The sequence below is a fragment of the Trachypithecus francoisi genome, unplaced genomic scaffold (genome assembly GCF_009764315.1).
Source record: "Trachypithecus francoisi isolate TF-2019V2 unplaced genomic scaffold, Tfra_2.0 Lachesis_group15, whole genome shotgun sequence".
Classification (NCBI taxonomy): domain Eukaryota; kingdom Metazoa; phylum Chordata; class Mammalia; order Primates; family Cercopithecidae; genus Trachypithecus; species Trachypithecus francoisi.
In genome coordinates, this window is record NW_022681460.1 from 99254973 (window position 1) to 99271972 (window position 17000).

Sequence of the window (17000 nt, forward strand, 5' to 3'; positions counted from 1 at the left end):
AACCTTGGCTGCCCAGTATAATGACCTGGGAAGCTGTACATCTTGATGTCCAGACCCCACTCATAATAACTGAATCAGAATCCCAGATACGGGGCCCGGGCATCAGCATTTGTTAAGACTCCCCAGGTGACTCCAATTGGCAGGCAAGGCTGAGAACCCCAGGGACTGAGCAGAAGGAACTGGATAAAATCTGCATGGAGAGGCTCCTGCCTAGGGCCTCGCTTGGGGGCCTGCAGAGACACATGCCTTACCTGATACGTCTTGGTCTTCAATGCCATCACAGCGTTGACGGGCACCATGAGGACCATCACGGCCACTCCAGCCAGGATGGGAGGGCCCAGGTTCTAAGGAAGGAAAGGAGACTCTTAATCACTCACAAGACAGGAGAAAACAGGGCCCTTAACAGCTTTCCGGCTGATCAATCCCACGTGGATGCTGCTGACCAAGTTCAGGGCAAGGTGTGTTACTTTTACCCCACAATAGGGTGTTAAGAGCCTGTGGTTTCATTCCTGAGCATCTCTCTGGGTCCTCCCAATCCCTTGAAGAATAAGCAAGTCCATGCTCCTTTCTCCCAAGCCCCTGGGGCCACATGGGTTGTGCAAATCACAACTTTAGAATTCTAATTTTTTTCTTTCTTTTTTTTTTTTAGGAGATGAGATTTCGCTACGTTGCCCAGGCTGCAGTACAGTGGCTATTTGCATCAGTGATCCACCTACTTCAGTCTCCAAAGTAGCTGGGACTACAGGTAAGCATTAGGTCTTGCTACACTGCCCAGGTTGGTCTTCAACTCCTGGGCTCCAGCAATCCTCCCAATTCAGCCTCCCAAATAGCTATGACTACAGTCACACCACCATGCCCAGCTAATTTTTGTTTTTTGTTTTTTTTTTGTAGGGACAAGGTCTCACTATGTTACTCAAACTGGTCTCGATCTCCGGGGCTCAAGTGATCCTCCCAACTCAGCCTCCCAAGTAGCTGTGACTACAGTCACACCATCATGCCCAGCTATTTTTAAAATTTTTTGTAGAGAGAAGGTCTCACTATGTTGCCCAAGCTGGTCTTGAACTCATGAGCTCAAGCGATCTTCCCACCTCTGCCTCCCAAGTAGCTGGGATTACAGGTGCGAGCCACCACGCCCAGCTTAGATTTTTGGAAAGGTAATAAGGTAGTAAGTAGAAAAGTGTGAACATTTCCACCTGACTGCTTATCCTGCTTGAAGGCTGCTTACAAGTTTAGCCCTTGGCTAGTGTCTGCATACTTGCAGGGCTTCCACCATTAACAGAATTGATAAGAGTGGCTCAATGTGCCTCACCTGTTTGTACAAACAATATGGTTTATGGTGAACACTGCTTTCCCTCTGGGAGTCTAGACTTCTGGTATGTGCCAAGCAAAGGGTGCTTATGTGACCTGCCCCTAAAAAACCCCAAGCACTGGGCTCCTACCAAGCTTCCCTGGTTGGCAACATTTCACACGCATCATCGTAACGGTGGCCGGAGAATTAGTGCACCTGTGTGACTCTGCTGGGGACTCCCAGAAACCTGTACCTGGCTTCCCTTGAACACTGCCCCATGTGTTCCTTAATTCTTTGCTAATTTTGCTGTATTAACATATAGCCTTGTGGCCAGGTGCAGAGACTCACACCTGTAATCCCATCACTTTGGGAGGACAAAGTGGGAAGACAGCTTGAGGGCAGAAGTTTGAGACCAGCCTGGGCAACATAGCGAGACCCCATTTCTAAAAAAAAAATAACTAACTTAGCCAGGCATGGTGGTGTGAACCTGTGGCACCCAGCTAGATGAGAGGACAAAGTGAGAAAACTGCTTGAGACCAGGAATTTAAAGCTTCCGTGAGCTATGATCAAATACCTGTACGCCAGCATGGGCAACTCTGTCCCTTAAAAGAAAAAACAAAGTAACAAACAAGACAGCCCCACAACAAAGAACTGTCTGGTCCCAAGTGTCAACAGTGCTGAGTTCAAGCAACTACCATCTAAAACAAGATGTGATGTTAGACAATTTTCTTAACGGTTCATAAACCAATCCTGAAGGCAATTCTAAAAGAAATGTTCCAAAAATATTTTTCCCATAGTAGCACTTTTGTGAAAGTAGATTCCCCAAGACATCTGCTTGAAAAGACATTTATTTAGATTTTTATTTTTTCTTCTAGAGACACGGTCTTGTCTTGTCACCCAGGTAGGAGTGCAGTGGTGTGATCCTAGCTCACTGCAGCCTCTGAACTCCTAGGCTCAAGCAATCCTCCTGCCTCAGCCTCCAGGGTAGCTGGGACCACAAATAGGCACCACCACACCCAGCTAATTTTTTTTTTTTTTGTAGAGACAGGGTCTCACTATGTTGCCCAGGCTGGTCTCAAACTCCCGACTTCAAGCAATCCTTCCACCTCAGCCTCCCAAAGTGCTGGGATTACAGGCACATTCCACCTATATCTGTGCCCAGCCTATTAGATAATTAAATTCTGGTGTTTTTTTCTGAGTTTTATTATAGAAACACTTTACTCACCTTCTGCTCTACAGATGTATAAAAAAAGCAAACTACAGACAAATAAACCAGTAATTTTTTCCTCTTCCTTTTTCTTTTTTTTTTTGAGACAGAATCTCGCTTTGTTGCCCAAGCTGGAGTGTAGTGGTACAATCTCAGCTCAATGCAACCTCTGCCTCCCGGATTCAGGCCATTCTCCTGCCTCGGCCACCCAAGTAGCTGAGATTAAAGGCATATACCACCATGCCCAGCTAACGTTTATATTTTTAATAGAGACAGGGTTTTGCCATGTTGGCCAGGATGGTCTCCTGGCCTCAGATGATCCACCCACCTCGGCCTCCCAAAGTGTTCAGATCACAGGCATGAGCCATTTCGTTCAGCCCTTCTCTTTCAATAACAGGTAATAATTTGAGCTGTGCCCATTATGCACCAGGCCCTGCTGGGGTTGTACCCACAGAAGACACAAAAGTCAGCTGCTGTGTGTCTGCAAGTAGCTAACATGTTACCCGTCAAAGAGGAGGCAGTACACTGAGCATGAAAAAAAAAAAAAATCTATTTCAGAAAGTGGGCCGGGCACGGTGGCTCACACCTGTAATTCCAACACTTTGGGAGACCACGGAGGGCAGATCACCTGAGGCCAGGAGTTCAAGATCAGCCTAGCCAACATGGTGAAACTCCGTCTCTACTAAAAATACAAAAAAAAAAAAAGAAAAATTAGTGGGCTTGGTGGGATAGGCCTGTAGTCCCAACTACTCGGGAGACTGAGGCAGGAGAACTGCTTGAACATGGGCGGCAGAGGTTGCAGTGAGCCGAGATGGCACACTGCACTCCAGCCCGGGCGACAGAGTGCGACTCCATATCAAAAAAAACAAAAAAACTACTCCAGAAAGTATTCTTAGACGACTTCCTATACTAAAGTTATTGGGATTCAAAATTCAAAAAAAAGAGAAAGTCCATCTAATTCAGAGGGGAGGGGAAATCAATGGAAGTAGTGTCATGCTACAGCCTGCAGGGATGAGCAGGCTTTCATCAATTAGGAAGGAAGGAAAGGCAGGTGGCAAAGACCCAGAAGTGGCAAAGCACAAGGCATGTGTTGTGCTATGAGCCTCTTTGCTCATCATCATTTTATTTTGGGAACTCTCCCTCCTCACATGGAAGGACTGTCAATCACATCTCTTCTGCCATGGGAGAGGACATGTGACCCAGGCTGGCCAATCAGAGAACTCTGCCTCCTGGGCCACACTGATTTGGTTCAGGAGTGTGAACAGGACCAAGCCAGGCCAATCAGAGTGCTCTCTGAGACTGACTCTGGCTGTGCAGAGAAATGCTGCCTTATCTTTTCTCTGGCACCTTTATCTGTCATGATGTGATCACCCCAAAGCTATGAAGCCATGTGGGGAAGTGCCACTGAGAATGATGTCAACTCAGAGGACAAGAGGGCTAGGAAATGATGAAAGAGTGAGTGAAACTGAGTACTGACAACATTGCCTGATCTCCTGGATCAATCCACACCTGAAGCTAGTCCCCAGATTTCTGAGATACATGCAGCCCCAAAGTTTCCTTTATTTACTTAGGCTACTTTAAGATAGATGTCTATCCCTTGCAATTGAGAGAATTTTGACCACCATAATTAGGGACTAGTGAATAAGTGAGTCTGGTAAGCGTTTGGGAGGATTCAACGGGAGAAATATGTGTCCACTGTAGGGTAGTTAATCACTGACACTGTCAAGGGAAGAGAAAATGAAAACGCCAAGCCACCAAGGAGAACATCAACCTGACAATTTAGGGAAGGAACAAAATACCGAGGAATCAGTTAACAGGCTGGAAAATAAAATATGAACGACAGCTGGAACTGCCAGGGAGCTATACATGCCATTACCACCAACACCCACTCCCTCAACCCGCTGCCCACACGTACAAGTCCCTCCCTGCATGCAAAGGGTAACGGCGTCAAACACACACCAGCCACAGGAGGTAGAGAGCAAGGATGACTTGCAGGGGGGCTGACCAGATCATGTTAATGTATGTGGCCAAGTCCATGAACCTCTGGGCGTCCACAGACATGAGGTTGACGATCTCCCCGACCGTGGAGGATTTTCTGGCTGCATTGGTGATCACCAGGGCCTGTGGGACAAAGGAGAGGGAAGGTGGCTGAGTGCGGCAGGTGAAGAGGCCCGACTCTCCCTCCAGGCCCACGGAGAGGAAGGAGACTTTCGGGGCGGAAATGCCGTAGATCTCTGCTCCTCCCCTCCTGACCTATCTGTCTGCCCAGGATGCCGTTGTCATCTCAAAGCCCACATTCTTATCCATGGTGCTGCCTCCCAACCTCGAACTCATCAACTGGCAAGGGACCCTAAGTGTCCTCGAAACCAGGTCTTCACATGCTTTCATGTGCACACATGCAGCCGGGTTTTTTTTGGGGGGGGAGTGGTAGGGGGTGGGGGGAGTTGTTTCAGATCCTGCAGGTCTGGGATGTGGCCTGGGATTCTTCATTTCTACCATGCTTCCAGGCTGTGCCAATGCTGCTGGTCCCAGATCCCACTGAAGGACCGAGGGTCTGGGCCAGGGTCTCTAAGTCTTGGCATTCTTGACATCTGGGGCTGGATAATTCTTTGGGGGTCTGTCTTGTACACTGTAGGAGGTTTAGCAGCATCCCTGGCCTCCACATACTACACGCCCTCACCCTCAGTTGGAACAACCAAAAATGCCTCCAGATATTGCCAACTATGCCCTGGGGACCGGGGGGCAAATCTCCCTGGCCCTCAAACATGGTTGTACACTATCATCTGGTGAGTTTTAAAAACACTAAGACATTAGCAGGTGTGGTGATGCACGCCTCTGGCCCAGCTACATGGGGGACTGAGTTGGCAGGATCGTTTAAGCCCGGGAGGTGGAGGCTGCAGTGAGTCAAGATCGTGCCACTGCACTCCAGCCTGGGTGACAGAGTGAGACCCTATCTCAAAAAATAAAAATAAATAAAAAATAAAAACACTGACACCCGGGTGCAACCTCAGCAATCTCAGTTTCATTGGTCTGGTACAACCTAGGTGTCAGGAAGTTTTTTTGTTTTTTTGAGACGGGTCTCATTCTGTCACACAGGATGGAATGCAGGGGTGCCATCAGGACTCACTGCAGCCTCCAACTCCCGGGCTCAAGCAATTCTTCTAACTCAACCTTGTGAGTAGTTGGGACCACAGGTGCGCACCACCATACCTGGCTAATTTTTTTTTATTTTCTGCAGAGTGGAGTCTTGCTATATTGACCAGGCTGGTACTGAACTTCCAGCTTCCAGTGATTCTCCCACCTTGGTCGCCCAAACTGCTGGGATTACAGGCATGAGTCACAGTGCCTGACCTGTAGCAGTTTAAGCTCCCCAGGTGAGTCTAATTCACAGACAGGCCTGAGAATCACCCTTCTAGTTCATCAAGTACCTGCAAGACTATCTCTTCCTAACCTATGGGCCAAGCAGTTTCCTTGACCTTGAGACAAAAAAAAAAAAAAATGTATAGGGATCAAGAAGGTAATTCGGATCCCAGCACCTTCGGAGGCCGAGACAGGTGGATCACGAGGTCAGGAGATTGAGACCATCCTGGCGAAAATGGTGAAACCCCGTCTCTACTAAAAAGATACAAAAAACTAGCCGGGCGAGGTGGCAGGCGCCTGTAGTCCCAGCTACTCGGGAGGCTGAGGCAGGAGAATGGCATAAACCCGGGAGGCGGAGCTTGCAGTGAGCTGAGATCCGGCCACTGCACTCCAGCCTGGGCGACAGAGCGAGACTCCGTCTCAAAAAAAAGGTAATTTGGTTCCTTTGAAACTGGATGTACACAGATGCCTGCTACATATTCTTATCATGCAAGGAATGTGCCACCTGCTCAGTTCAAATTAAGAGTGACAACAGGCTGGGTGCGGTGGCTTATGCCTGTAATCCCAGCACTTTGGGAGGATGAGGCAGAACTAAGGATCACCGGAGGTCAGTAGTTCAAGATCAGCCAGGCCAACATGGCGAAACCCTGTCTCTATTAAAAATACAAAAATTAGCCAGTTATAGTGGCAGGCGCCTGTAGTCTCAGCTACTTAGGAGGCTGAGGCAGAAGAATTGCTTGAACTCGGGAGGTGGAAGTTGCAGTGAGTCAAGATCATGCCACTGTGCTCTAGTCTGGGGGACAGAGTGAGACTCAGTCTCAAAAAAAACAGAAAAACGGCTGGGCGCGGTGGCTCAAGCCTGTAATCTCAGCACTTTGGGAGGCCAAGACAGGTGGACCACGAGGTCAGGAGATCGAGACCATCCTGGCTAACACGGTGAAACCCCGTCTCTACTAAAAAAAATACAAAAAAAAATAGCCGGGCGAGGTGGCGGGCGCCTATAGTCCCAGCTACTCGGGAGGCTGAGGCAGGAGAATGGCGTAAACCCGGGAGGCGGAGCTTGCAGTGAGCTGAGATCCGGCCACTGCACTCCAGTGACAGTAAGCTGAAGCACAGAAATGTTAACAGCAGACCCAGGATCCAAACTGGATTTCCCCACATCGAGGGCCACCAATCCATCTAAGAAACTCAATTACCTACAGCTGATACACAAGGACATCTACACGCCAACCCTTGAAATCAGCTTTGCTAACATACAACGCCTGATGCCCAGTGTCCATGCCACCTAAGGCCACAGAAGCTACCTTCATCCTACTGCTCCAGAAGCTGGGCTGGAAATCTCCACGCTGGTCCCAGAGTAACCTAGGGCTGCAGGAGGGGATGTCAAAGTCGGGCCACATGCCAATGGCACAGCGCCCCCTACCTTCCGATAGACAGCCCCAATGACGGCGGTCTTGATCCTCATGCCGCTGACAAAGCAGATGTGGAAGTACTGGTGCAGCACCAGGGTCTGCAGGCAGGCAGCGATGAACAGCAGTGCGGTGTAGAAGTAGCCCTGCCAGTCTGGGGCCTTCGTGTCATTCACGAAGTTGATGAGCAACCTGCAAAGGAGCCAAGAGAGGGCCTGGAATGACTTGTGACACGTGAGGGCAGGGAAAAGGGCTTCAGTGTTGGCATTCCAACTTTCTCCTGAGCCAGACAGGCTAGACACTATCACTTTAGTTTCACAAATGGAAAAACAAGTCCACAGTGGTGATCTGGCTGTGCAGGTGGCCCAAACTGCTCATAACAGAGGCCTCTGTCTTGGGGTTGTGTACTAAATGTTCTAGCTATATCTCATCACCAGCAAGTCACCCAAAGGAACTGCATACGGAACACCAGGGAAAGAGGTAGGGAGGGAAAGAGAATGAATGTGTAGCCCCTAAGTCACAGAGCAGCACAGAGCCAGGGAGGAGAGAGGCAACCTCCTTTTCTGACTCTCCGGTTCCTGGTTGCAGTTTTGTTTTTTTTTTCCTTTTTGTGGAGACAAAGTCTCGCTCTGTCGCCAAGGCTGGAGTTCAGTGAAGCGATCTTGGCTTGCTGCAGCCTCTGCCTCCTGGATTCAAGCAATTCTTATGCCTCAGCCTTCTGAGTAGCTGGGATTACAGGCGTGCGCCACCATGCCCAGCTAATTTTTATAGTTTTAGCAGACGGTTTTGCCATGTTGGCCAGGCTGGTCTTGACCTCCTGACCTCAGATGATCTGCCCACCTCAGCCTCCCAAAGTGCTGGGATTACAGGAATGAGCCACCGTGCCCAACCCTGGTTGCATTTTTTCATGAGATCTGCTGGCATTTCCTTGCTCTTGGTTTCCCAAGACAATGCCATATCCTCCCCATTTGGGTTTCAGGGGAGCCTAGTGGGTTTCTGTTACTTGCAAACAAACTGGTCTTCACTAATATGGTATTAACTAAAGCATAAAGCAAAGCTAGGCAGTGACGGTGGCTCACATCTGCAATCCTGGCCAGCACTTTGGGAGGCCGAGGCAGGAGGACTGCTTGAAGTCAGGAGCTCGACACCAGGCTGACCAATAAAGCAAGACCCTGTCTCTGTTTTTTTCAAAAAAGCTAAGGTAAAAATGGAGACATCTGGCTATGAGTCCACTTCAGGACACAGCATGACCCTAGGGTTATGACTGATGCAAATGAAAGATCAAACCCAAGGAGGGAAAACAGAGCCCACCTGGGAGGGAAGGGGTCTTACTTTAAGATCTCCGGCCCAGAAAACATCATCAGGTCGTGGATGGCCTTAAAGAAGAAGCTCATGAGGAAGTAGGGCCCAAAGGTCTTGTATAACACCTTAAACAGGGAGGGGTTCCACTCCTTGTGTGGGGACTTGACAATCAAAGCCTCCACCTCCTCATTCGCATCCACCTTGGAACTCTCTTTCGGCTGGGCAGGATCCTTGGAGGAGTACACGACCTTCACTGGCTGTCTGGAACACAAGGAAGTGAAGTCGTTGTGGCGTCTGCCAGTGACGCACCCCCCCCGCCCCCACCGGAGGGACATGGCCAGGGAAAGTCACCCTTCAGGGAAGGCAGAGTCAAAGACGACAAGCCCAGGGAGAGGGGCAACTCAGCACAGCGGTTACAAACACGGACTCTAGAGTCACCGGCTCAAGGTCTGGCTTGGCCACTGGCCAGCTGCGAGGCTTCAGGCAAGGTCCTTAAGCTCTCCGGGCCTCAGTTTCCTCCTCTGCGAAATGAGGATAAGAGTAGGACCTCCCTCCAAGGTAGGTAAGATTAAACAAGTTGAGTAAGTGAAAGACTGAGAAAACTGATGGCTCCAAACTGATCTAGAGTCAAGGTAATCCCTATCAAAAACCCAGCTGGCTTCCAGGTAGAAATTAATGAGCTAACTCTAAAATTCACATGGAAACTCAAAGATCCACAACAGCCAAAACGATCGTGAAAAATCAGAATCAAGTTGGAGGATTCACAGTTCCTGATTTCAAAACAATACAAAACAACAATCATGGCCAGGCACAGTGGTTCACACTTGTAATCCCAGCACTTTGGGAGGCCAAGGCGGGTGGATCACTTGGGTTAGGAGTTTGAGACCAGCCTGACCAATATGGTGAAACCCCATCTCTACTAAAAATACAAAAATTAGCAGGTGCCTGTAATCCCAGCTACTTGGGAGGCTGAGGCAGGAGAATTACTTGAACCTGGGAGGTGGAGGTTGCTGTGAGCCCAGATCGCACCATTGTGTCAAAAACAAAGAACAACAATAGGCCAGGTGCAGTGGTTCACACCTGTAATCCCAGCACTTTGGGAGGCCGAGGTGGGCGGATCACCTAAGGTCAGGAGTTCAAGACTAGCCTGACCAACATGGAGAAATCCTGTCTCTACTAAAAACACAAAATTAGCCAGGCATGGTGGCGCATACCTGTAATCCCAGCTACTTGGGAGGCTGAGGCAGGAGAATCGCTTGAACCCAGGAGGCAGAGGCTGTGGTGACCTGAGACTGCACCACTGCACTCCAGCCTGGGCAAAAAGAGTAAGACTCTATCTCAAAAAAAAAAAAGAACAATAATCAAGACAGGCAAAATGACAGGCATATATAGATATATAGTTCAATGCAAAAAAAAAAAAAAAAGAGAGAGAGAGAGACAGAAAGAGTCCAGCCAGGGCAACACAGCAACATCCTGTTTCTAAAAAAAATTTTTTTTCTCACTAGGTGCAGTGGTTCATGCCTGTAATCCCAGCACTTTGAGAGGCTGAGGGGGGTGGACCACTTGAGGTCAATTGTATGAGAACAGCCTGACCAACATGGCAAAACCTCATCTTTACTAAAAATACAAAAAATTAGCCGGGCATGGTGGTGGGTGCTTGTAATCCCAGCTACTTGGGAGGCTAGGAAGAAGAATCGCTTGAACCCAGGAGGAGGAGGAGGTTGCAATGAGCTGAGGTCGCGCCACTGCACTCCAGCCTCGGCACCAGAGCAAGATTCTGTCTTAAAAAGCAAGTAAATAAAATTGACTGCGATGATGACTGCACAACTCTGTGAACACACTAAAAATCAGTAAATTGTATGTTCTGCATACATGAATCGTGTGGTATATGAATATCTCAATAAAGCTGTCACCAAAAAACTAGTCTTTATCTTACAGGGATTTTTTTTTTTTTTTTTTTGAGATGGAGTCTTGCTCTATCACACAGACTGGAGTGCAATGGTGCGATCTCAACTCACTGCAACCTCTGCCTCCCGGGTTCAAGCAATTCTCCTGCCTCAGCCTCCCGAGTAGCTGGAATTACAGGCGTGTGCCACCACATCCGGCTAATTTTCATATTTTTAGTAGAGACGGGGTTTCACCATGTTAGTCAACTGGTCTCGAACTCCTCACCTCAAGTGATCTGCCTGCCTCGGCCCCCCAAAGTACTGAGATTATGGGCATAAGCCACTGTGCCCGGCCAATAGTTCATTCTTGTACATCAGTTAGTATTCAGTTATGCACATGCACATAACTAGTACATCTGTGTGTTCACTTGCTAATATTTGTCTGGCTTACCTCCAGTTTGGGTTATCACAAAGTAGCTAAGAACGTTCCTGTACCAGTCTTTTATGAACATATGTTCTCAGCTCTCTTGGGTGGATGCCTGGGAAGGGAGTGACTGGCGCTATGGTCACTATGTCTAACTTAAAAAAAAAACAAAAACAAAAAAACTGCCAAACTCTTCCAGAGTCACAGAAACATTTCACATTCATGCCAGCAGAAACCATAGTCCAAAATGGCCCTAAGCTCTGAGTAGCCATGCACAAAAGAGAATATAAAACCACTACACACAAACCAATGAAGCACTGGGTTTTTAAACCCAAAGGTAGAGCAGGGAGATCACTCACACCTGCCTATTTTGTTTTTTTTTTTTTGTTTGTTTGTTTGTTTTTTTGAGATGGAGTCTCATTCTGCCATCCAGGCTGGAGTGCAGTGGTGCAATCTTGGCTCATTGCAACCTCCACTTACCGGGTTCAAGCAATTCTCGTGCCTCAGCCCCCCAGTAGCTGGCGAACGCCACTACACCTGGCTAATTTTTGTATTTTTAGTAGAGACAGGGATTCACCATGTTGGCGAAGCCAGTCTCGAACTCGTGAACTCAGGTGGTCTTCCTGCCTCAGCCTCCCAAAGCGCTGCGATTAGAGGCATGAGCCACGATGCCCAGCCGTACCGGACTTTTGAGGGAGTCACTCAGGGGTGAAGAGAGGTGGTAAAGGGACCTAGAAAGTCACGCAGACCCCTCAGCCCAGGCGTCCCTCACCTGATTCCCAAGCCTAGGACACCCAGCAGCCCCAAGCTGCGCAGGCTCCATTCCTTTCTCTGGTTGACTAAAGGGATCTGGCTGTAAGTGGCCACACCAGGAAATTCCAGCCTAGGACAGGGTTTTCCTTGTCACTCTCTCCAGGTACACAGGGGTTACAGGTGCCAGATCTAGCTTACGCCTCTGGGAATAAAGCAAGCAATCCGTCTACCAATGTCCCAAGGAAATGACCCCCTGGCCCCATGCTGAGCATCCCTAAACACCAAGGTACTCACAGAGGCAGACCCCTCTCAGGTGGCCCGCTTTCAAGCCCAAAGACCCAGTTCACACCACATTCTCCCCGGCAAGATGGAAGTGTATAGATGAATAAATACAACTTGTACAACTAAAACCTGCCCAGCATTTACTCAGGACTGGTGCACAGCTCATCATGACATATATCTCACTGAGTTCTCAGAAAATGCTCTGGGTAAAAAATGGAGGCTCCAGTCAGGCACACTGGCTCACGCCTGTAATCCCAGCACTTTGGGAGGCCAAGGTAGGTGGACTGCTTGAGCACAGCCTGGGCAACATGGCGAGACATCATCTCTACCAAAAAAAAAATAGCCAGGTGTGGTGACGCATGCCTGTAGTCCCAGCTACTTGGGAGGCTGAAGTGGGAGGATCACTCCAGCCTAGGAGATGTAGGTTGCAGTGAGCCGAGATCGCACCACTATACTCCAGCATGGATGAAAGAGTGACTCCCTGCCTCAAAAAATAAACAGAGGCTCCCAGTGAGGCATGAAGGGACTTCATGGACAGCCTTTGAGGTCCCCATCCTGGTCTCCCTGCCTTCACTCTTGTCCCTAATATCCACCTTCCTCAGGGCAGCCTGGGTTGTCATAAACCAGAACTCAGCTAGGTGTGGTGGCTCACACCTATAATCCCACCTACTTGGGAGGCTGAGGCAGGAGGACTGCTTAAAGCCAGGAGTTGGAGACCAGCCTGAGCAACACAGTAAGACCTGTCTCTATAAAAAAAAATTTTAAAAGGCTGGGCGCAGTGGCTCACACCTGTAATCCCAGCACTTTGGGAGGCCGAGGCAGGCAGAACACCTGAGGTCAGGAGTTTGAGACCAGCCTGACCAACATGGAGAAACCCCATCTCTACTAAAGATACAAAATTAGCCAGGCGTGGTGGTACATGCCTGTAATCCCAGCTACTCGGGAGGCTGAGGCAGGAGAATCGCTTGAACCCGGGAGGTGGAGGTTGCAGTGAGCCAAGATCGCACCATTGCACTCCAGCCTGGGCAACAAGAGCAAAACTCCGCCTCAAAAAAATAAATAAAATATAAAACATAAATAAATTAATTAGCCAGGCATGGTGGTGTGCACCTGTAATCCCAGCTACTCTGAAGGATGAGGTGGGAGGATTGCTTGAGCCCAGAATTTCCAGGCTGCAATGAGCTGTGCTCACGCCAGTACAATCAAGCCTAGGCAACAGAGCAAGACCCTGTCTCTAAAAATAAATAAATAAATAAATAAATAAGTAATAAAGTAAATAAATAAATAAATACAACAGAACTCACGTCACACCACTGCACTGCAGAAAACCTGCCCGTGTTCTCACTGCACCTGGAATCCCACCCTAACTCTCAGAGGAGACCCCTGCAAATCCTTCTCCTGCTTGATTTCCTCCCTTTCTCCTCCTCACTCACTTTGCTCAAGCCACACGAGCCCCCTGCTGCACCACAAGCGTCCTCAGACCCTTTGCACTCGCTGTTCCCTCTGCCTGGAAGGCCCTTCCTTTCCCAGACACACACAAGGCTCACTCCCTCCGATGAAGTCTCTGCTCAAATGTGATCTTCTCAAAACAGACATACATGGTCAGCTGGGCATGCTCAACAAAAACACTTCGAAAAGCAGTAACACTCAGGATGCCAGATGCTCGGAAAGAGGCAGAGATAGACTTAGAGAGGGACAGGCACATGCTCACCAAGAGTCATGGCCGCACTGGGTAGAACTCTGACCACTGTATCTAAAATAGCTCCCTCAGCCGGGCACGGTAGCTTCATACCTGTAATCCCAGCACTTTGGGAGATCAAGGCAGGAGGATCACTTGAGGTCAGAAGTTCAAGACCAGTCTGGCCAACATGGTGAAACCCCATCTCTACTAAAAACACAAAAACTAGTCAGGCATGGTGGCATGCACCTGTAATCCCAGCACTTTGGGAGGCCAGGACAGGAGAACTGCTCGACCCTGAGAGGCAGAGGTTGCAGTAAGCCATGATCACACTACTGCACTCCAGCCTGGGTAACAGAGAGAGACTCCATCTCCAAAACAAACAAACAAAAACAACAACAACAACAAAAAGCTTCCTCGGTTACTCTCACCCTCACTTCCTCATGTTTATCTCACCCCAGCACTATCATTCCCCAAAGCTTCTTGTCAACGCACGTTTCACAGCCAACATCCTGTCTCCCATATAGAACGTCGATGGCACCCAACTAGAGTGTGTCTCTTTTGTTCCACTCTCTGAACCCTCAGGGACTAAATATCACTAAGCACAAAAGCAGCAGTCACTTTCATCTGCTCAATGGATTAAGGGCCAGGCCAGGCCAGTGGAGGAACTTCTTGATTCCAACTCCGTCCTCCTCCCGAAGCTGTGATACTGGCCTCTCCCACGGTGTCTCCAGCAATGTGCTCTCCTGGCAAGCTCCCGGGGACACAAAGGTGGGCATCCTTCTTCCGTGAGAGGAAGCTGAACCAGGGGATCAGCAGAGGCATGGATGATGAGGAATGCCGAAGCCCACGCTACAAATGTGGCCTGCTTAGCACGGGGGATGCTGCAGGTGAGGCCGAAGGGATCCAGGTGTGATGGGTGATGTTAGGGGTCAAGTTGACTGGGTTAGGGGATACCCAGATGGCTGGTAAAGAGTTACTTCTGGGTGTGTCTGTGAGGGTGTTTCTAGAGGAGACTGGCATTTGAATCAGTGGGCCAAGGAGGATCCATCCTCGCCCCATGTGGGTGGCACCACCCAATCAGCAGAGGGTCCAGGCACAACAAAAAGTCAGAGTAATGGCAAATGCAGGCGCTCTCTCTTCTGCAGCCAGGATGTCATCCTCTCCCGCCCTTGGACATCGCAACTCCAGGATGTCTGGCCTCTGGACTCTGGGACTTACCCCAGGGACTCCAGGTTCTCAGGCCTTTAATCATGCACTGAGAATTCCATCATCAACTTCCCTGGGTCTGAGACCTTCAGACTTGGCCTGAGCCATGCCACCAGCTTCCTGGGTTCTCCAGCTTGCAGATGACCTAATGTGGGACTTCTCAGCCTCCATAATCACATGATTTGGTTTCCCTAGTAGATCCCCTCTCACCCTTCATCCATCCATCCATCCATCCATCCATCATCGATCAATCATCCACCTATCATCCATCTATCATCTATCCATTCTCCTATCATGTACACATCCACCAACTATCTATCCATCTATCATCTACCTATCATCTATCTATCATCATCTATCATCTATCTGTCCATCCATCCATCAGTCCTACTAGTTCTGTCTCCATGAAAGAACTGTAATAAACAGGGATGCCACCTCCACCTGCCAAAGACCTTCAACTGGGTCATGGACATGGGCCATTTCCTTACAATGCTCAGCCACAGAGGCCCAAGCTCTATCTGCCTCCCACGAGACAATTTCTCCCATCACCTGGACCACTCAAACAGCCTCCCACCAGAGTCACAAGGCCCTCTGCTGATATCCTAGTGGCTGGCACCATGGATGTCCCAGATTCCCACCCACCATCTGGGTCTGACTAAAGGTCTGTATCCTGGGCATCCCCAGAACAGAATGAGGAACTGAACCGGGGTCTGGGGTTTTTCCCTGTAAGGCCAATGGGTCTATGGGGAATCCAATGCACCAGACTGGCCCCCTCACGGCTTATCGTAGTAAACTTACCCCGGAACAGGCAACAGGAACAAAAACAGCTGTTCTACTAGTCCCACAGCAGCAATCCACTGGCCCCATGTCACCTGCAATTTCATGGTCCAGCTCGTCTGGGCTCAGGACACGTCTTACGTCCTTGTTTAATTTGCAGCTGCTTTTCTTTCTTACTGTTACGTAGAATAATAACACATCGTGCAACTAATGGTGTCTCAAATCTGACAAGTTAAGGTATGTGCAGGGGTGGCCCTGGCCTGATTCCCAAAAGAATGACAGAGGAGGCACAGTGGGGCATGCCTTACATAGGGCGTAGAGTATAAAATCCAGTACAGACAAAATCACCCTCAAATGGGGCTTCTTTAGCTAAACAGACATACATGGTCAGCTGGGCATGTTGGACAGAACATTCAAGCAGCAAGAACATGCAAGATGCCAGATGCTAAGAGACAGAAAAAGTGAGAATGACTCAAGGAGTAATAGTCACGGGTCATGGCAAACAGCATCAACTGCCTGCTTGCTTGGAGAGCGTTTCCTTCTTTCTTTCTTTTCTTTTCTTTTTTTTTTTTTGAGACGGAGTCTCACTCTGTCTGCCAGGCTAGAATGCAGGGGTGCAATCTCAGCTCACTGCAACCTCCGCCTCCCAGGTTCAAGTGATTCTCCTGCCTCAGCCTCCCAAGTAGCTGGGATTACAGGCACTGGCCACCACACCCAGCTAATTTTTGTATTTTTAGTAGAGATGGGGTTTCACCATGTTGGTCAGGCTGGTCTCAAACTCCCAATCAAGTGATCTGCCTGCCGCGGTCTCCCAAAGTGCTGCAACTACAGACATGAGAGCCACCGCGCCTGGCTTCTTTCTTCTTTTCTCTACCCAGTTGCCTTAATGACATGTGAGATTCTACCCCATTTGGCAGAAAAGTAAACTGAGGCCAGGAGGAGAAGTGAGGCATCTTGCCCAGAACCACAAAGCTAATAACAGGCAGCATTGCCAGGGCTCCACCCTGGATTCAGGCCACAGTAGCGGAAAGGAGGTGACCGGGGCATCCTGGAGGCCAAGGAAGCTCACACTTACTTCCTAGTCTTGGCACACTCCTTCTTCCAGTTCTTTACCAAAACAGGCACGACTTGTTCCGACGTGTCCTCCTTGTTTAAGGACCAGAGGTCACTGCCCTCCAGGGGCTGGCGGTAGCCCCGGACAATCAACCTGGGGCCAAGACACAAGGGGGTTAGGCAATGAGAGTCAATGAGAGGAGGAGGAGGACGGGGCTCACTCACTCCACACGCCTGCTGATGCAGCACAACTGCCCATTGCAAATGACGGCAGCCATGCAGCTGGGAAAGTCAGAATGTGGATGGACATTTCTGCACATTACAAGGTAATTACAGCTCATTCTGTTGGGTCATGCAGGAAAAATGGCTTTT

At 49.2% G+C, this 17000-nt stretch overlaps 1 protein-coding gene across 2 annotated transcripts in view; it reads right to left on the bottom strand.

Moving 5' to 3' along the window:
* Window positions 1-17000, bottom strand: part of ABCC1 (ATP binding cassette subfamily C member 1) — a 193459-nt gene that overhangs the window by 90431 nt on the left and 86028 nt on the right. For both annotated transcript variants that reach the window (XR_004443005.1, XM_033235630.1), the window contains exons 7-11: window positions 16651-16782; window positions 8597-8827; window positions 7279-7456; window positions 4455-4616; window positions 252-344 (exon numbers count right to left, since the gene is read on the bottom strand). Coding sequence is in view for 1 of the 2 variants with exons in the window: in XM_033235630.1 (XP_033091521.1) it covers window positions 252-344; window positions 4455-4616; window positions 7279-7456; window positions 8597-8827; window positions 16651-16782 (796 nt within the window). In the remaining variant the exon portion in view is untranslated. The remainder of the gene's footprint in view (window positions 1-251; window positions 345-4454; window positions 4617-7278; window positions 7457-8596; window positions 8828-16650; window positions 16783-17000) is intronic.